The sequence below is a fragment of the Siniperca chuatsi genome, linkage group LG4 (assembly GCF_020085105.1).
Source record: "Siniperca chuatsi isolate FFG_IHB_CAS linkage group LG4, ASM2008510v1, whole genome shotgun sequence".
NCBI classification, from domain to species: domain Eukaryota; kingdom Metazoa; phylum Chordata; class Actinopteri; order Centrarchiformes; family Sinipercidae; genus Siniperca; species Siniperca chuatsi.
In genome coordinates, this window is record NC_058045.1 from 212840 (window position 1) to 234839 (window position 22000).

Sequence of the window (22000 nt, forward strand, 5' to 3'; positions counted from 1 at the left end):
TGTCCTGTCATCTACCTACAACACACCTACCACATACCTACCAACAACATACCTACAACACACCTACCACATACCTACCAACAACACATCTACCTACGGCACACCTATGTGTAGGTGTGTCATAGGTAGGTGTGTTGTTGGTAGGTGTTCTGAGCAGAAATCCATTGTGTGCTCCTCAGCAAATCTAGTATGGAAATGGTTTTATCACAACAGGACATATTAATCTCGGGTGACTTCAGCCATGTCAGTGTTTCAACAACACTGACTAATTTCGCCCAGTATGTGAGTTGTCCTACTAGAGAGGAGAGGACACTGGATCTGCTGTATGCTAACGTTGGGGATGCATACAGCTCTTCCCCCCCGGGTATGTCAGACCACAATCTGGTTCACCTAAAACCCTGCTATGTGCCTCTGGTTAAAAGGCAGCCTGCGACCACAAGGACAGTGAGGAGATGGTAAGAGGAGGCCTACGAGACACTGCAGAGATGTTTTGAAGTGACAAACTGGGATGCACTCTGTGAGCCACATGGAGAGGACATTGACGGGCTGACTGAGTGAATCACTGGCTACATTAACTTCTGTATGGACTGAAATATCTTGACTAAGATGGTTATTAGTTATTCAAATAACAAACCGTGTGTTAGAAAGGACATCAAAGACATCCTGAATGCCAAAAGGAGGGCCTTTACCGGTGGTAATAGGGAGGAGGTGAGAGCTATGAACTGAATCTGTTCTTTAACAGATTCGACACACCGGCTCCTGCTCATCCTCCCTCTAACTCAGCTGCTGTCTGCCCTCAGACTCCTCTGAGTCCACTGCTCCCCCCTCCTCCATCTTCCTGGGAGAGTCCTATTCCCCCCTCTACCTGCTCATCAGGCTAACAGCCCTCTCCAGACTGACGACTCCCTCTCTCCCCCGCCTGTAACCTCTGCTGTGTGCCTGACCACAGGCTGTGGCTGTGCTGACCAGGTGAGAGGACAGCTGATGAAACTCCACTCAAACAAGGCTGCAGGCCCGATGGTGTTTGCCCCAGGGTGCTAAAAGCCTGTGCCCCCCAGCTATGTGGAGTCCTTCAACATGTCTTCAACCTGAGCCTGAGTCTTCAAAGGGTCCCTGTTCTGTGGAAGACATCTTGCCTCGTTCCTGTGCCAAAGACGTCGCGTCCCAGTGGCTCCAAGGACTACAGACTGGTGGCACTGACCTCCCACATAATGAAGACCCTGGAGAGACTGGTGCTGGAACAGCTGCGGCCCATGGTCAGACCCCTCCTGGACCCCCTTCAGTTCTCCTACAAGCCCTGGCTGTGAGTTGAGGACGCCATCATCTTCCTGCTTAACCGCATCCACACCCACCTGGACAAGCCGGCAAGCACGGTGAGGATTGTGTTTTTTGACTTCTCCGGTGCTTTCAACACCATCCGGCCTGCCCTGCTGGGTGAGAAGCTGGCAGCTATGCCCCCCTCAAGTCCTGGATTGTTGACTACCTGACTGGCAGACCACAGCACGCGCGTATGCAGCACTGTGTGTCGGACAGCGTGGTCAGCAACACTGGGGCCCCTCAGGGGACTGTCCTCTCTCCCTTCCTCTTCACTATCTACACCACGGAGTACAGGGCTGTGGTGGGGAACTTTGTCTCAGGGTGTGAGCAGGACCATCTGCAGCTCAATGCGACAAAGTCTAAGGAGCTGGTTGTAGACCTACAAAGGGCCAAGGCACCAGTGACCCCGGTTTCCATCCAGGGGGTCAGTTTGGATATTGTAGAGGATTACAAGTACCTGGGAGTAAACATGGACAATAAACTGGACTGGGCTGAGAACTCTCAAGCTCTTTACAGGAAGGGCTAGAGCCGCCTCTATTTTCTGAGGAGGCTGAGGTCCTTCAACATCTGCCAGACAATGCTGAGGATGTTTTATGAGTCTGTGGTGGCCAGTGCTATCCTGTATGCTATTGCATGCTGGGGCAGCAGGTAGAGGGTAGCGGATGCTAAAAGGCTCAACAAACTGATCCATAAGGCCAGTGACATTGTGGGGGTGGAACTGACGTGCTGGTCAAACAAAGGAGCACCTTCAGTGAAAGACTCATCCCCTCAAAATGCACCACAGAGCGCCACAGGAAGTCATTCCTGCCTGTGGCCATCAGACTCTTTAACTCCTCCCTCTAAGTGTCAGTCTGTATGACCCGAAGTCAATAAACTGGACATTGATCATTAACATCTCTGCAATACTTGAAATAATTGTGCAATATTCTCTGTTTAATACTACTGTGCAATTCTATTACTGCTATGCAATATCCACCATCTCTTAATCATCTTAATAAGCTACACTTAACTTGACAGTAGTCATTATTGCACTATTACTTATTACTTATTACATTGTATTATACTGTACATATTTATCAAGCTCTAAATCCACTTTGGTACTTACACTTATTTTAGCTTTTATACTTATATCCACTTTGTACTTAATTTATCTTACCTGTATTATAGCATATTATATTTTGATTTGCTTGGTACTTCTATTCCTTCTATTCTCAAGTGTGCATTGACGTGATAATGAGCAGCTGTAATGAAAGAGTTTCCCCTCAGGGATCAATAAAATATTTCTGATTCTGATGCAAAACACACACACACACACTATGGGGGGTGTAAAGGGTCACAGAGGATAAGACGCATGTACATATGCTCGTGTGATTATTTACTAGTCCCACAAGTGTGTATGTGTGTGTGTGTCTGTTTGTGATTAGTACAACATGCAGACGCCCAACCATTGATTGTATATAAAGATGGATGACATGACAGCTCCCCAAAAGTGAAGCCAAAACATCTCAATCGCCCCCTGGTGGCTGGCTGCAGTATAGGTCAGAAACCCCGCCCCCTCCATGTCAAATACATTTTTTCCAAAGATGGTTTCTGTCATTTTATGTAGTTCTTATCACCCTGATGTAGGATCAAGTGTGAATTAGAAAACTGAATTCCGAACTGAATTTGGATCGCTACAGAAATGTCTCTCAGTTGAATACTAAGATGAAAGCAATACAAGGTAAATTCAATTTCAAACCATTAGATTCAATTTCAATCTGTGAAATACAATTTCAAATTTAGCATACAATATTCAGTTTGAATATTTCAAATTCAAAACTATTAAATTCACATTCTATTTGTGCTGGCATTAAAATACCTCCATATAAAATACAGGCAGCTGTCTTGTGAGCTCAGAGTCAGTGTTATAAAAACAGAAGCACATGCAGAGGTTTTATTAACTGATGCTGTGGAATATTTGAATGTGAGGGCGAAAACCACTGTTCAAATAAATGACTGACAGCACATAAAAGTTGTAAATTCAGACAGTCCTGAGCAACAAACTAATATTCAACCAGGATTTAGATTCTGACAGGAAACCTCCGCTAACTAATGCGCTGTGATAGCACTTTGATACGGACTGACTGAGTGAGGAAATGAAACAGCCCGTCTGCTCTGTGAGAGGAGGAGACACAGAGAAACTCAGGGTTTGTTGTAGAAAGCCTGCCGGCGAGCAGGTTAGGTTCACCGAGTCAGTTACCATGGTAACTGTTACCACGGTAACTGACTCAGAGTTTAAGTTAACTCTCTTTCTGGAACTGAAAACCCAGAGTTTCCCTCATCTCAGGGTTAACAAACTCAGTTTTCACTAAACCTGCTTTCTGGTATACACCCCGGGTTAAGAGTTGTACTAATCACACACAGATGCATATACATACACACATGTGGGACTTTTAGGAAATAATCACACAAGTGTATGTACGTGTGTCTTGTCCTCCATGACCCTTTACACCCCCCACACACACACACACACACACACACACACACACACTTTGTTCTGTAGTTTAGTGTATTTAGAGTTAGTCTTCATATTGTGTGTTTTTGATTTCATTATCTTTAATAAATGCTTGTGTATAATTATGCTGGTTTCTTTAGTTGCACAAGAGTGAGTAATTTGCCAACCTCTTCTATGTTGAACTCCAAATCCTTCAACCGACTAGCTGTTGATAGTAATTCTGGCTAGTTATTAATTTAATTATTAATCAGAATTCCAAATTGATAGTTTAATGTATTTTATGAGACTCAATCAATTAATTGGCTATAATTTATCTTCTTTAAGAAGAGTGGTGCCCCCGAGGACTTTATTCATTCAAGTTATTTATGACTATCTTTGATAATTCTGATGTGCCATAATTAACTGATTGCACCGACGCAGTTTGGTGTGCCTTTAACCATTGTAAATCCCGACAGAATGAAACAATGATTATGATAGTTATGTGTTCCCACCCTGCAGGAGGCCATCATCTGAACTGAAAAGGCAGCAGTGCAGCTAAATATCACCAACTTTAACTACAATGAGATAAAATCCACATTGCAGTGTTTGACTGGGAAAATACAGCTCATGGTGATGCTGTGTGATAACGATAGAGACTTACATAGAGTGGAGCTTGTTGGGGATTCAGTTTCATGGCGCTGGACTCTAGAAGAAAAGACACAGGGAGACGGAGATGTGAGCATTCATTCTACAGGAGATAAAATGTTCAAAACTGAGTCATTATCACAATAAATGAACTTAGCAGTGTTGGTTAGAATGAATGCTCTTCAATGCTGGAGCAAGAAAACAGGAACACAAAGAAGGGAAATACTAAATACGCCTCAATGCAATACAATGAATTAAACATCCCAATAAATTCTAGTCATTTATTCACTTTTTAATACATATACAATAGGACAATTAAAAACAAAAAACAAAAAACAACAGTCTTTGCATCTGCAGCAGCAACATTTGACAGGCACCCAGATGAAAAGAGGCTATCCAAACCCTCCTGACACAGTTTCATACTGACACTCCTCTTTCCACAGAAACACTAAACACTGGAAGCCTGAAATACAGGTTAGCTGTAGTTGATGCCGGGCTATTCAGCTGTCAAACATATCTACTTGTTTTACTGGTGTCAGTGTAGCCAAACCTTTTAATGTGGGCGTGTGCGTCCGAACAGACTAAACAGTCATTTAAAAAAAACTGTTTGTGTGAAAACAAGGCGTCTATATCGTTTTCACAAAAGTCTCTGTCCACACTGAAATGGCAAAACGATTCAAATCTCTTCTTCGTTGTCCTTTTTTCAGTTGGCAAACCAAACTGCTGATCACAGCCAATATCTGGTCAGCAGCGAGAGACACAGCTGGCACTCTGCCGAGTGTTAAACCAGAGTTCAGTCTCCGACTGCTCTCTGCGATCGCTCTCTCCGTGTTTTAATGCAGCTGAATTCACCATTCACCGTAGTTGTTCTCATTTACAGATTGTTCTGTTGTCAGAGGCTGGAACATCGCTGCTCATAAATACTACGTTAACCAGCAGTCATTCTCAAGCTGCACTGCTCCCGATCACATCATAAATTGTGATTGGCTATATCAGCATTTAAACAGGAGATCCCAGAAAGGGTTAAAGTTGTCCTCATAACAGTGATGTCACACAGCCGCTGACTGACCCCCGACACACTAAACACCCAGCCAGCACTTTAAGATGCACAGTATCCACTTTCCAGGTGACAAACATGCCGTTTGTGTGAACGGAGGGCCGAAACTGAGAGAGAGATACAACTGTGATCTCCCTCTCTCTCTCCCTCTCTCTCTCTCTCTCTCCCTCTCTCTCTCCCCCTCTCTCTCCCCCTCTCTCTCTCCCCCCCCGGCCTTCTTCCTAGCACATTTGGACACAGGTGTTACTAATAACATTAACAATGGCGCTGTTCTATTCAAGTGTCCCACTAAGCCATGACATTGCAACAGTGATCCAGCATGATCAATACCAGGACCCTGAAAGTGAAGCAGCTGAATGGAATTCAGCCATCATTCATTTGATTATTTACACCTGTGCACATTTTCTTTACGCATTAATCTGTCTGAGAAGAATACAACAGTCACCATCTTTTCTTTTTTGTCTTCCTCCTGTGTTTTTCTTCTTATGCTGTGGTCTATCGTGTGATTTAGTGCTCTACTTTATAAGTGCTATATAAAGTTTATTATTGTCAGTAGCAGTAGTAGTGTTAGTGTTATGACTGTACAACAGCTGCGTTATGACAGTGGTCGGCTCTATTTCTCTGTTTATGTCAAATAAAAACAATCTTTAGTTAGAGATGTCAGGACAGTTCATGTCAGTAAGTGATAAGTGTGAGCTAAAGAAGCTGATTCATTCCTTAGTACAGCTTGAAGACTGTGTGTTCAAAGCTGCTGAGGAATCAAACAGAAATTCTGATCAGGAATGTACAGATTCATGTACATGAAGTCAGCAGTGAGTATGACTGGCTCACTGTTCACATCACATTCTAATTACAGACATGTCAGAAAGACAGAGCCGAGGTCACCACCCAGCTCTTCGACATGCAGTGATGTGGTTGGCTCATTCATGGGCAGGAAACAGGAAGTCAGAGGGAAACAGAGGAGCCTTACAAGTCCTCCTCACACACTCACAGGAGACAACAAGCCTTCCTCACAGTGCATGCGCACACACACACACACACACACACACACAGTCTGATTGTGTCTGATAGAGGCAGACAAAGGCTTACTCCAACACACAGGCAGACAGACACATGCCTGTTAGAGCCGCTCATACACAAGTCTACGTGGTGTATTTACACAGTTGTAATGTCTGGTGGAAAAGACTACAGTAAGAAAACCTTTGTCACTTTGCATGTTATAACAGTGAGATCAGTGCAGCCATGACGTCATGCCAAGACTTCCATTCACTGTATAAGTTTGTGTATGAACTGTACTGTGGGCTGTGAAGCACAACACCCACCTGCACCTACACGCATGCACACACACACACACAGTTATTACTTAACAGCAATTTCACAAGATTTGAAATACTTAAGAGGTTTAATAGTCAAACATTAGTTTCATGTCATTGAGCTTAAATCTGATCTTGACATCACACTGTCAGTTAGAAGAGACCTGCAGTGCTTAGTTTATATCTATAAAGCACTTCTAAAGAAACAGCCAGTATATCTTGCATTTCTTCTACAGTTTAAACTTACTGTGTTACTAGATCACATTACTGGTCTCATTCTAGAGGCCTCACAATTCAAAACCGAGCTGAAGGTAAAAAGGCCTTGAAATGTTTTGCTCCACTCAGGCAGAATAAACATCATCAGGAATTAAAGTTGGATCACTTTAAAATGTTAAAAAGTCCTCTGCTGACTCTTCATGTACCTGCAGTGGTTAGATCTGAGTGAAGTGTAGATCTTTAACTTCAATTCAATTAAATTTTATATATTTATATATAGTACCAATTCATAACAGAGGTTATCTCATTGTGCTTTTCCTATAGAGCAGGTCTAGACTGTACTCTTTATAATATTATTTACAGAGACCCACCAAATCCCACCATGAGCAAGCATTTGGCAACAGGGGCAAGAAAGAGAGAGAGAGAGAGAAAGGTGAGGGGTTTGGGGGAAGGGGATAGGGTTAGGGAGGCACAATGCTCAAAACTTGGTTTACAATTTACAAGTCGTACTATGGACATTATATACAGATGGCATTACTATAAACAGAAGTATACTGATGGATATGTACAGTAATGAATTGGACTGGGCAGAACAGCAATGCAATGAATATAAAGTAGTGCAATTTATGGAAATAGTTAACAGTGCAGTAGATGAGTTATTGCAGTATTCAGTACATAGTACTGGAGTGCAAATGATGCAGTGTATGTATAGATAAATAGTCCGGTAGTGCAAATGAACATGTGGTACATGTAGCAAAAACAATATCAATATAGCAGCATTTAAGTTAAGGTATATGAGGGGACAGTGGAATCAGTGGGGGGCAGAGTCCAGTAGGAAGACAGCTCTGGGAAAAAAGCTGTTTCTCAGTCTGCTGGTCCTTGTCCAGAGGTACCTGCCGGAAGGCAGGGGAGAAAACAGTCTCTGGGCGGGGAGAGGAGTCCTTAAGAATGCTGCGGGCTCAACGCAGACAGCGTTTCCTCTGGATTCAATTCAATTCAATTTATATAGCGCCAATTCACAACAGAAGTTATCTCATTGCACTTTTCCTATAGAGCAGGTCTAGACCGTACTTATAATATTAATTACAGAGACCCAATAAATCCCACCATGAGCAAGCATTTGGCGACAGTGGCAAGGAAAAACTTCATTTAAGAGGCAGATACCTTGGACAGAACCAGACTCAATGGTGGGCGGCCATCCGCCGCTGCCGTGTTAGGTTTTGAGAGGGGGCACAATGCAAAGACCTGGTTGGATGTCCTCAATGGCTGGAAGCAGAGTCCCTGTGATGCACTGGGCAGTTTTCACCACCTGCTCCAGTGCCTTGTGCTCTGCAGCAGAGCAGTTCCCATACCAGACTGTGACACAGTTGGTTAGGATGCTCTCTACTGTGTAGCAATAGAAGTTCACCAGGATAGCTGAGCTTCAGTATCCTCAGGAAGAAGAGGCACTGGTGAGCCTTCTTGACCAGGCAGGAGGTGTTGGGGGTCCAGGACAGGTTCTCCGGACTATGGGTCCCCAGGAACTTGAAGCTGGAGACACACTCAACAGCCATCCCGTTAACATGGATGGGGTCATGTGTGCCTCCTCTCTCCTTCCTGAAGTCCACGATGAGCTCCTTTGTCTTGGAGGTGTTAAGGAGCAAGTTAGTCTGAGCACCATGTGGCCAGGTGCTGGACCTGTAGGCAGTCTCATCGTTGTTGCTGATGAGAGTAATCAATTCAATTTTATTTATATAGCGCCAATTCATAACAGAAGTTATCTCATGGCACTTTTCCAATAGAGTAGGTCTAGACCGTACTCTTTATAATATTAATCACCGTAGTATCGTCTGCAAACTTGATGATGGCATTAGATCCATGCGCAGGCCTGCAGTCGAGTGTGAGGAGGAAGTAGAGGAAGGGGCTCAGCACACAGCCCTGTGGTACGCCAGTGTTGAGTGTGATGGTGGTGGAGCAGTTGTGGCTTGACCTAACAAGCTGAGGTCTGTTTGTCAGGAAGTCCATAATCAAATTGCAAATGGACGTGTTAATGCCCAGGTTCCCAAGTTTGGTGATTAACTTGGAAGGGATGACAGTGTTGAATGCAGAGCTGAAGTCAACAAACAGCATTCGTGTATTATTATTATTATTGTCCAAGTGTGTGAGAACAGAGTGCAGTGCCATGGAGACTGCACCCTCTGTGTTCCTATTGCTGTGGTAGGTAAACTGGTATGGGTCCAGTGTGGATGGGAGGAAGACCTTTAGGTGTGCCAGAACCATTCCCATATCGATGTGTTCAGATTTGATTTAATGTTGGTTTTCTATGTTATCCTTTATTTGTAGTGAACTGGTCTCATTGGATCACCCTGTATAAACAAAAGTTGAATGAATAAATGAACCTTAAAGTGCACTTTATACTTTTCGCCTGCTTATTCAATGGTCCACAATGGCCCGATTGATGTCAATGTTGTTATTTGCTCATGCATATGAGGCTCTGGGTGACCCCTGTGTGGATATTTGCACACCACCCATAATTAAAGACAATGCAGACTGTACATGGCTAGACATGTGTGGAACATGTCTGTATACACAAACACCCAATCTAGTAAGTACAGAAATGTATGTGGTAGGCTGTCCATGTCTGTTTTGGCGTAAATGAGGGGTTGAAACCCTCAATTAACCAGAAAAAGTTTGGACGAAAGTCATTTTATTTCTATGAAATTCCAGTGATCAGTAGATTCACTCGCGGAGGTTAAGTATCTCAGACAGCAGAGTTCACCTTTGGTGAATTCAGAAAGGCGACCCATTACAAACCCTCCTGACCCTTCTGAACTTTCAGGGAACAGGGAGAACCGGAGGGTCTATAATGGAGGAAGCTATCATATTTTCTGTGTCGTATCATTCAATTTTGAGAATAAACTACTCCACAAATGGAGTGGATGGTACAAATACGCTCAATTGAATGAACTGCGTGAACTTATTGTCAGGATGGCACCACATATTTCCCAGGAACATACTAATGAATTTTGCTATGCCACTTTCTGGTTTGACTAGTCACTGAGGCCTGGCTCACATTTAAGGAGTTTGAAAATCCTGATAAATTTTGAAATCAGGTTATATCACAAAGATTAAGAGAGAATCTGTTCAAATCATGAACACAGTCAAACTGTAAGAAGAGATAGCAGCAGGACATCAGGCAACACACAATATTATTATCAAATAGGCAGGAGGCATCACCTGCATCAGCCTTATCTTTATCTTATGCTTTGCTATGCACATGCTAGCTCATTCTCTCCCACAAATTCCTCTAACCTGCTAGCCCTCCCTATCTCATTGTTATCTGTATGATGGAAGACATATAAGCCTCTGCAGGTCAAGGCCACATTTCTAACAGATGTCCTTCACACCTGCTTCAATGCTGCAGTTTCAAAGGTCCTGTGCTCCTCCTCATAAAAGATTTCAATCTACCGAGGTGGAACTTAAAACTAGACATGTCAACCTCATGGTGGCGCTAAAGAAAGAGTCAGTGAACCTTCAAAGTCATTAGGAATCATCCTCTGAGAACTATGATGTCCGTACAAAGATTATAATCAATTTTGTACCAAGTATGTTGAAATATTTCACTTTAAAAGTAGAAACTTTGACCTGCTGGTGGTGCTAGAGTAGAGGACAGGAATCACCAAAGTCATCAGGATACATCATATGAATATTTCAGTGCGGACCACAGTGGTGGACTGACCAACAGACAGACCTGGCTAAAACTGGACATTATAAATTTGACTGAAATATTGCGTAGCATTGGACTGTACAAGTGAGACTACTAAAGTGATAACTTTCTATGCTGCTAACAACAGTTCATATGATGTATTTACCAATTATCAATGACCATCCAACATGGTCATGTCATATTTACCACCTTTGTGACTTGACAAGTGCTGCCTTAAAGTAGCTTTTACGAAGAGAGCAGCATGTAATGGATACTCAGGAAATCAAATGATATACTGTTTGCGTTCTCTATACAAAAGAAGCCAGCATTTACCATCAATAGGACTCCTTGACTGATTGATGACACTGTATCCTATATGCGCCTGTCCTCTTGCACTTTAATTGTAATCCCCCCCAAATTCCTTAAAGAGGTCTTGCCTACCTTGGGCCCTGGCCTACGTTCCATTATCAATCTCTCTCTCACTTCTGGCTGTGTTCCCAATGGCTTTAAGATGGCAAGCGTCCATCCTATTTTTAAAAAGTCCGCACTTAAAGCAATCCAACCAAATAACTACAGACCTATTTCGAAACTACCATTCATTTCCAAAAAAATTGTTGAACAGCAGCTCCTTGAGGTCACCGAAACACACAACATTTTCAATAAATTCCAATCCAGCTTTCTCCACTGACATAGTACAGAAACAGCACTGCTAAGGGTGACTAATGATATCTCTACTCTATCCTGGTCCTGCTTGACTTAACTGCTTTCAATACAATTGATCACTCCATCCTGGTTGAACGTCTAAATAAGTAGGTTGGTATCTCGGGCTCTGCTCTCAACTGGCTCTCGCCCCGCTTGACAAAGATAGGTCGTCGTAGACAACTGTGTCCTCAACTGCGCTGTAATACTATGTGGAGTTCCGCAGGGTTCAATCCTTGGTCCCATCCTTTTTCGCTCTACATGTTACCTCTGGGCAACCTGGTTAGCCAGTTCAATTGCATCTCCCACCACTGCTATGCTCCCACGACATGCAGCTGCATTTTTCAGTTAAGCCACATGATCTGAGTAATATTGGTAACGTTCATGACTGTCTGACTGCTGTTAAGGAATCAATGTCATTCAACTTCCTTCAACTAAATCCTGACAAAACCGAGGTTCTCCTTATCGGTCCTAACAAGTTTGTGTCTGATGTGAGTCCCTATATGGGCCCTCTGGCCACCAATGTTAAACCCTCCTCAAGAAACCTGGGTGTAATCTGTAACCAAAACCTGAACTTTGACTCTCACATAAACAAACTTCTGCAAATCTTCCAACTCCGGAACATTGTAAAAATCAAACCAATGCTGTCAACCAGAGATCTAAAGCCAAATTTTTTCACGTCTCGACTACTGCAATGCTCTTTTCTACTGTTTCACCCAAGCAGCCCTGTCCCGTCTGCAACTCATGTGAAACGCTGCAACCAGGCTGTTAACCAAAACCAGCCACAGATCCCACACACAGCTGAGTCTGTAAACTGCTTTAAAAAACTTCTCAAAACCCATTCATACCAACTTGCCTTCCCTCCAACGGAGCTTTAATTAATTGTTCTGTATATTGCCATATAATGTATGTATGCTATTTATTTTGGTGTATCTATATCCTGTGCAGCACTTTGTAACTTTGTTTTAAAAGGTGCTATATAAATGAAATTTTACTTACTTACACATTTGGTCTTGAAATACAGACTTGGAAGGAGACAGCTTGTGAATAGAGACTTAGCTTCAGGTGGTTCAGTCATCAAAGGACATTAAACATGAGCCATTAAGATGACTCAAGTGTACAGCATCAGATCCTCTTGCCCATCTGTCTGTCTGGCTGTAGAGATAATCCTCACCCCCCAGTGAAATGTATGTATGTGTTGTGTGTGTATGTGTGTGTGCATGCATGTGTGTATGTGTCTGCTACTTAGACCACCCACCCTCTCATCCCACAGCAGGGGTTCATTTGAGATCAATCTTTTTCCAAAGCTCCCTTCTAGCGACAGCTTCTACAGAACACGGACGCACTCACAGAGGGCAGTAAACAAAGCAGTCACGTGTGTATTAAAAGCACCTGGTAGAGCGCATAACATGTACTTTTTTTTGGCATTTAGCTTTATTGACAGTGACAGTAGAGAGAGGCAGGCAATGCAGGGGAGAGACAGGGGATGACATGTAGCAAAGGAACTCAACCTTGATACATGGTGGGCGCCCCGGTAGCTCACCTGGTATAGTGCGTGCCACGTATCAAGGCTAAGTCCTGAGCAGCAGCCCGGGCCCTTTGCTGCATGTCATCCCCTCTCTACCCTGCATTTCCTGTCTCTCTCTACTATCAATGTCAAATAAAGCAGAAATGCCCAAAAAAGATCTTTGAAAAAACAATTTAAAAAAAGCAGAGAGAGAGAGAAAGAGAGAGGGATAGAAAAAGGAATCAATGAGTGGCGAAACATACTGAATGCAGACTCTTCCATACAGGTCATGAAAGTTCACTGAATGGTTTGATGAGGATGAAAACAATGTGAATCCTATGTTATGGCCTTCACAGACACATACTGTAGACAGCATAAATAGCTTTATCACCTCTGCTTCTGTATCGAGAGCTGGCAGTGAAGAGACCCTTCTGAATTTAGTGTTCAGAGAGGAAAACGTTTCATCATGTCTTTTTATAAATCTGGCTTCAGCTGGTCTAAATATAGGCAGGAGAGGTTCAAACAAGAACAATCAGACGCTGAAGGCGGTGGAGGAGAGGTGGAAACTAGAGCTGTGAAATATTCACAACCAAACCCTGTATATTGTATAATACATACTGCAATCACTTCATCAGTCAAGACATATGGACACAGCTCTTTAAATCCAGAGATGTGTGCATCTGCTTGGTTTCTTAAATGCTGTTCTTAAATGCCAGGGATCCTGCCCTGTGCCAAAACACCTTCAGGATTACTTTCCTGACTTCTCAGCCTCTTGGGATTTGGAATTTTCCACTTAGAAAGTAAGAAAAGTGAGAGAAAGAGAGGACATGAGACAAAAGAAAGACTTTCAGATTCTATCCTCACAAACATAACCTCACGCAAGGCCACATATGATGAGGTAAAGGATTCAGTCCCACACACACCGTCCTGCTGCCCCAAATACTCACTAGAGTGCCACATGTGGATTCATCCGCCGCTGAAAATAGTCCCCAACAGATGCACTATTTCTGTTTGTTTGATAAAAACTACAGCGAGCAGCTGTTGGAGGAAATTACTGAGCATTTTTGTTAATAGTTTCTATTTAAAATAACTTGTGCAGTGACATTTATATATGTCACTGCACAGGCTATATCGGCACAGGCTTAAGCACTCCAGCACTGGTCGGCCTCTATTTTAAATCTGACCTAAAACCAAGATCACATTCTAGCAGTAGTCAGATGCCTGAGACTAGCAGAATGCACTGGGCACATGAGAAGGCAAAGGCTGTGAATTAAGACATTCAGGTAACTGTTCCACAGCCTCCATCCCTCCAACTATCTAAAAGTGCTGGTGTGAAGAAATGTTTGTACAGTGACCTTCCAGATACAATCAGGGCCTGGATGTTATAAATAGGTGATTAGCACTGTCTCAGCTGTTCCATCATGAAATGCATGGCCCCAGAAGCAACGTAAACCAGCTAAACTCGGCCCCGTTACAGGAAGCTGCTGGAATCATTAACACACATGTACACAGAATACAGGCCAGGCCATCTGAAATGTGTGTGTGTGTGTGTGTGTGTGTGTGTGTGTGTGAATGTAACAGTGTAACTGCTATTATGTGTGCTGGCATCTGCATGTGGAAGCTAAGCAGACTCCAGGGCAGCCAGTGTGTCAAGATGAGAGGCAGGCCACTTAAGATGGCCTGAGACACAGGAGCTTAAAAGCATGAAGAGAGCGCTTCAACACGCCTGCACACCTGTTCTCCTTACACTGAAATGCATATTCGCAATAAAATGTAGTCTAATATCAGACTCTTTCATTTTCATTCATATATAGGCTAATTATTATCATTCAGTAAAGTGTGGCAAGATCTGTACATATAAGGAGCCAAAAGTCCACAGCACTGATGTACATTAACTGCCCAATAAAAAAACATCAAGCCTATAAGAGAAAAGACTCACGGAGGACAGTCTTTAAAAAAAGGATCAGAATCGATGCAGCAGAACCACAGATATCATCTTTTTTATTCCACACATTCTTCTTCCACTCAAAACCTGGCACCTACAGTACCCACAATGCAACTTGATCGCCGACAGTTGGGTGGGAGATTGCCGTGTGTTATGCTAGTAGCAGCTAATGTAGCCTGGAGCAGAGATGAGGAGCAGCCGTAGAGGTCTGGTGTCTATGTGTAATGTGAAAGGTGTGGCTTGTAGTGACAAACCCACAGAGAATAATCACAGACCCTATGCTCCTCTCAGCTCTAGAGATCCTTTTAGTGTCTTTTAGCTCGTTGTTTTGGCTTTACAGCACATTTACTGCATGGTACGAGATGGATTCTAGGAATAAAACTGAGTTTACAGTGATCTGTAAAATACCCATCAAATACACGTTACTAACTTCATTTGGATTGAATACTTGAGGTGTCCTTGTAGTCTAGTGGTTAACACGCATACCACGCGTCCCCAACATCCCTGGTTCGATTCCACCCAGGGATCTTTGTTACACGTTGAACCACTCCTTACTGTTTGTTGCTTAACTGTCGTTATCCAAACAAGGACCCCAAAAAAAGGTGTTTTTTGATGAATTACTTTAGTAGAATAGATTGTGTAGTGTGATCTTTTTGTTTAAATTGCAGGTATAATTTTATTTCCCTGTGTTTATTTTCTTTTCATCTTTTAGCGACACCTTTTGTAAAGACTGCTTTGATATGAGCGCTGAAAACAAAATCATTCATTACCTTTCTGATGTTTGTTGGTGACTGAGATATCACTGGTACAGATTAGGCATGTCCCTATCAATCAATCCCAATCAATGCTGATATGCTGTAATATGTGCATCTGTGTGATGGGACTTATATTTACCTAAATGCTGACCAAATATGTGCCTGACCCATTGAAATAATAGCTGTAGCCTTCAAAATTTGGCCCACCTTATTCATCCAAATACTGAAAGTCCTGGTTCAAACTGATCAGCTTCAATTATTGATATGATATGAATGAAAGTTGAATTGGCGGAATGCGACTCCTGACACTGACGTGGAGTGATCAGCTAGAGAGAAGAGTGAGACACTCACACTACAAAAGCACTCGTGGTGTTACAGAGTGATGCTTCTTTTACCTCATAACAATCAGACACACAAACCTGACAACAGCCAAGTTTCATTTTCTTCTGTTCTGTTACTTGCGAAATTACCGTTGATTAGGGACTGATATGGGCTGCCGTTTGTCATTTTAACCGGCGAAAGTAACGTCAGCGCCGGCAAAACATGGACGGCTGTTAGCTGAATGTTTCTACACTGAGGCTTGCTAATAAGAGAGGAGAGATAGCAGATTACCGTCGGAGTTTAGCAAATATGTGTATATTGTCAATCCAAGTGTCACATAGTCACCAAATCATTTTTCACATTCACACACTCTAATATTCACTCGCATAAGAAGTGACATGCTGCACTGTTGACCCGGCCGCCATTAAGGAGAGTTCAGTAAAGAAAGGATCGGATTTTGATCGGCTTTATTTTAGCCGATACCGATCCATTAAAACGTGCCGCTCCTTAGGATCGGAGACACAGCCATGCATAACGCTCTGCAATTATTGTCGAACCTCGTGGATGCAACAGGCCTTCTTCCCAGCAGACATAGTAGGAAAAGCACAGGCGTTACTAATAACATTAACAATGGCGCTGTTCTATTCAAGTGTCCCAGCAAGCCGTGACTGTGTGACAGTGAGCATGAACAATACCAGGACCCTGAAAGTGAAGCAGCTGAATGGAATTCATTCCTTTGATTATTTCCAGCTGCTTATTTCTACTGTCACATGTCTGCAGGGTAAAAAAACTGGCACTACTTTTCACCGCCAGCTGTGGCTGCTGGAGCAGGCACAGGGATTGATATACAAACATACGATTGAGGGCATGTCTTTGTCCATGTATAACTAACTGAGCCCAGCTCTGCAATGATTGAGATTTATAAAACACAACCACGACAAAATAATGCATCTGCATCTTTGTGTGTTTTATTCATCTGGCCACTGGACTTCTTAATACCAAGTTTTTAGTACCAAAGTATTTGTTTGTAGATGGAGTGTAAGATACCGTACACACAGTGCTGCCCAACTGCAACAGAACACACACCACCACTCGAGTTAGACATACACAAAGGATCCACAGCCATATTTGTGCATGCAAAGATGCGCGCACACACACACACACACACGCACACACACACATTTGGTTGTGGTCAGAGGTGCAGAGAGGGGGCTATGTTTCCACAACTTGTTGTAATTATGTGTTATACAACTGAATGCTGACTCTGGCTGTTCTTTTACAGAGAAGTACAGCGAGAGGCTAGAGACTAACTCAGCTGGCCAGAAGTTATGTCTGGTATGGGAGGAATGAGACAGAGAAGGGGAAGGAGACAGAAAGAGAAAGGGAGAGAGAGAGAGAGATACAGAGTGGACGGCAGGAGCAGAGGGAGACGCGGGGAGACAGAGAGGCGCAGCGGCTGCTAATCCAAACCAACCTCCTGCTTTCAGCTGCGCGCACAGCAGCCGTTCTACTCTGCTGCACACAGAGCTGCAGCGTCGCTCACTTCCACTGGCTGCACACGTGAAGTGGCAGCAGGCTCGGCCTTATCACAACACAGGCATGGTCAAACTGCCGCTGCTCTACAGAGCTGCTCGCAGTACAGACGTTTGAATAGCAGTGAGTCTTAACGTCGAAAACACTCACTCTCAAAGATTAAATTACAATGTACTGTACATTCATTTTCTGGGTCCATGCTGTTTTTAGTTGTGTTTTCTGTTGTAGTTGTGTAGATAAGTGCCTCAACGTATATACTGTGAGTTCAACAGAAGAATAATGTGACAGCTGCTGTACTTCGAATATCAGAGATCCACATCAGGTTTGGATACTCAGAGTTACAGAGATGGGGACCAATATGGATTTTTTAATGGACGAGGTCAATGTCAATATTTAGAGAGTAGTGTGGCCAATGGCCGATATGCTGTTGTTTGAACATTTATTTAACAATAAAATTGGCTGCATTGTCTCTGTCTGCAGTGCACTTGTTTTAAATAAAAGAATATACATGTATATGAACAAAATAAATGTCCACATAGGTAATCAAAAAAACTACAAATAAAAACACAAATCAAAAACTATTGACATTTTTTACGTCCCATCTTTTTTTCTCATCCGTCGGCTGAGAGAGAGGACGGTGTTCACCGTAACTCAGTATCTAGGACTTATTATTTATTCACTGGTCTACTGTATATCATGTATTTTGAGTAGGAGGGAACAACAAAACAAAATCGCGTTATTCAACCCTGTGTTGTAAAATGATCAATAAATCTATCTTGTATCTTGTACACACTCTTTATTCGATCCGTGTGCATAATGTGTAGCTGCCAATGGCCAGTCAGTACTAACTTATATCCTCTGATTGGTCGACAAGTGAGAACGCATCATGGACGTCGGAATAAATGCTAACGGGATCGTATTATCATGGAAAAGTGGATAAATATGGACATATGGCATAAAGTGATAAAAAATGCTTAAAACCTCTGTAATACTATGTACTTTACTGTCGTATACGTCATTGGTGTTTCCATAGGGTTAAGGGGCGACGTCTTTCAACTGCATTATTCTATACGTTATAACATAATATATATATTTAACGCAAGTCATGCGATGCAGACAAGTGCAGAAAATGTGTTTGTTATGTAACGGCAGACCACAGGCTCACCAACAACAAAACGCTTCACAGTCACACTTGCTTACCGTCCCACACCCATCCCAACTAAATTTATGTTATTGGGGCCAATACATATATTGAGCTTTGAAAGCTAGGAATTTAAGTCTTACCGTTTTCTCCCCCACTGTTCCACAGCACCCACTGACATTAATGTTACGATATCCACTACTACAGCAACCCGCCCATTGGGTGGTTTCACGGACGCCATAGCTGTCCCTCTAATGTCACTGCTTAAAATCCCTGGTAGTGACACAAGGGGGAGCGCTAATGCAGCAGCCACACTAACAAGGCTGCCTGCAGATGTGCCTGTACTGCTCTGCAGATTTTTGGCCTCTTGAGCAAAGGAACTGGCCAATGCGATTAACTCAAAATGCCAGATAATCAGCCCGATTAATCGGCCGAACGATCAATCAGTCGACCACTACCAACGATAGCATCAAAAGACCAGAGGCAAGAATAAAACACAAAGCATAAGGCTTTATACCACTCCCACAGGTAGCAATGAATGGAGGTAGACACAGCCTTAATCAACTGTTTGGTGGAACAAACAGATGGGTTTATATCCAGTCTTTAGACCTGTCCATGAAAAGAACAGTGAAGAAGAAGCACACTTTCCCTGCATGTCTGTGTTCCTTCAGCAGCACCAAACCAGCCATCCTGATGCAACATTACAGACAACTGTGTACATTTATAGCAACCATAGTGTCAGTCCTTCATCACACATCATGAGATGTAATATCATATTATCAATGCTGGATTACCAATAGAGCAAAGTGGGGACTGAGGCCACTTCCAGCGCAGATACTGGACCCCAATGCCGATCAGTTTGCCTGCTCGAACAACATTGTTATTAACAGTTTCAACAACAAGTACTGTGTACTGGTAGCGTATTTTTGCTGCTCTAGGTCATCCCAGTTAATTTTGTTCATTACACTGGCTAATTATGAAGATGATCTTTAGCTTAGCAGCTAGCAATGGCTTCTCTCTCTCTCTCTCCAGCTCTCTCTTGCTCAGTGTGTCAAATTATTAGCTATTCCTCTGCCTCCTTTAGTGATAGCGAGGCTTAGTGAATTGGAACTCAACCCAGCTGCTGTAGTTAGCCAGACCCCAGTAGCCAGTGCGGACTGACTAGAAGTAGCTCCTGTTAGCCGTCCCCTGGCGGATCCCCAGCAGTCGGGAAACCAAGGAGGCTGGGTGACTGTCCGAAGGAAGCATAGCCTTAAGAATAAGCCCACGTTCACCACCGACATCTTCACGTTTCTAACAAGTTCTCCCCACTCAGTGACACATCCGCTGAGAAACCAACTCTGATTATTGGCAGCTCCATTTTGAGAAACGTGAAGTTAGCGACACCAGCGACCAGAGTCAGATGTATTCCTGGGGCCAGAGAGGGCGACACTGAATCCTATTTAAAACTGCTGACTAAGGATAAGCGTAAATACAGTAAGATTGTTATTCACGTCGGCGGTAACAACTCCATCCATCCATCCATCCATTTTCTTCCGCTTATCCGGGGCCGGGTCGCGGGGCAGCAGTCTAAGCAGGGACTCCCAGACTTCCTTCGCTCCAGACACTTCCTCCAGCTCCTCCGGGGATCCCGAGGCGTTCCCAGGCCAGCCGAGAGACATAGTCCCTCCAGCGTGTCCTGGGTCTTCCCGGGGCCGCCTCCGGTGGGACATGCCCAGAACACCTCCCGAGGAGGCGTCCAGGAGGCATCCGGATCAGATGCCCTAGCCACCTCAGCTGGCTCCTCTCGGCGTGGAGGAGCAGCGGCTCTACTCCGAGCTCCCCGTGTGACTGAGCTCCTCACCCTATCTCTAAGGGAGCGCCCAGCCACTCGGCGGAGGAAGCCCATTTCGGCCGCTTGTATCCGCGATCTTGTCCTTTCGGTCACTACCCAGAGCTCATGACCATAGGTGAGGGCAGGAGCGTGAGATTGACCGGTAAATCGAGAGCTTTGTCTTTCGACTCAGCTCCTTCTTCACCACAACGGTCCGATACAGCGCCGCATCACTGCAGACGCCGCACCGATCCGCCTGTCAATCTCACGCTCCATCCGTCCCTCACTCGTGAACAAGACCCCGAGATACTTGAACTCCTCCACTTGAGGCAAGGACTCCCCACCTACCCGAAGAGAGCAAACCACCTTTTTCCGGTCAAGAACCATGGCCTCAGATTTGGAAGAGCTGATTCTCATCCCAGCTGCTTCACACTCGGCTGCAAACCGTCCCAGTGCATGCTGCAGGTCCTGGTTTGAAGAAGCCATCAGAACGACATCATCTGCAAACAGCAGAGATGAGATCCTGTGGTTCCCAAACCGGACTCCTCCGACCCCTGACTGCGCCTAGAAATTCTGTCCATATAAATTATGAACAGAACCGGTGACAAAGGGCAGCCCTGGCGGAGTCCAACATGCACCGGGAACAGGTCTGACTTACTGCCGGCAATGCGAACACAGCTCCTGCTCCGGTTATACAGGGACCGGACAGCCCTTAGCAGAGGGCCCCGGACCCCATACTCCCAGAGCACTCCCCACAAAGCGCCCCGGGGCACACGGTCGAATGCCTTCTCCAGATCCACAAAGCACATGTGGACTGGTTGGGCAAACTCCCATGAACCCTCGAGCACCCGATGGAGAGTATAGAGCTGGTCCAGTGTTCCACGACCGGGACGAAAACCACTCTGCTCCTCCTGAATCCGAGGTTCGACTATCGGACGAATTCTCCTCTCCAGTACCCTGGAGTAGACCTTACCGGGAGGCTGAGAAGTGTGATCCTCTGTGATTGGAACACACCCTCCGGTCCCCTTCTTATACAGAGGGACCACCACCCCGGTCTGCCAGTCCAGAGGCACTGTCCCAGATCGCCACGCGATGTTGCAGAGACGTGTCAGCCAAGACAGTCCCACAACATCCAGAGACTTAAGATACTCAGGACGGATCTCATCCACCCCTGAAGCCTTGCCACCAAGGAGCTTGCCAACAACCTCAGTGACTTCGGCCAGGGTGATGGATGAGTCCGCCTCCGGGTCCCCAGCCTCCGCTTCCTCTTCGGAAGACGTGACAGCGGGATTGAGGAGATCCTCAAAGTATTCCTTCCACCGTAACAACTCCCAATTACGCCAATCAGCGGTCACTGTTGAGTCAGTGTGTACAGTGTATGGAGCAGCTCTGATATCTAGAAATCTGACCAAGTTTAGAGTTGAGACTAGGAGGCAGAGTTGCAGTTCTAAACGCTTCTCTGCGCTTCCATTAAAGCAGTTTCCCACCCAAAACTCCTTAGTGACGGTCTCTGCCTCTGGACCACTTAAATTAATAAAATCAAAAGTTAACAGAAGACAAGTTATACATAAAAACCTAAA

At 44.2% G+C, this 22000-nt stretch overlaps 1 protein-coding gene across 4 annotated transcripts in view; it reads right to left on the reverse strand.

The window, feature by feature from the left end:
• LOC122874251 (A-kinase anchor protein 13-like) overlaps window positions 1–22000 on the reverse strand; it is a 153654-nt gene that overhangs the window by 106541 nt on the left and 25113 nt on the right. For all 4 annotated transcript variants that reach the window (XM_044191852.1, XM_044191850.1, XM_044191851.1 and 1 more), the window contains exon 2: window positions 4452–4495. In XM_044191852.1, the coding sequence (XP_044047787.1) occupies window positions 4452–4484 (33 nt within the window). In that variant the 5' untranslated portion in view covers window positions 4485–4495. The remainder of the gene's footprint in view (window positions 1–4451; window positions 4496–22000) is intronic.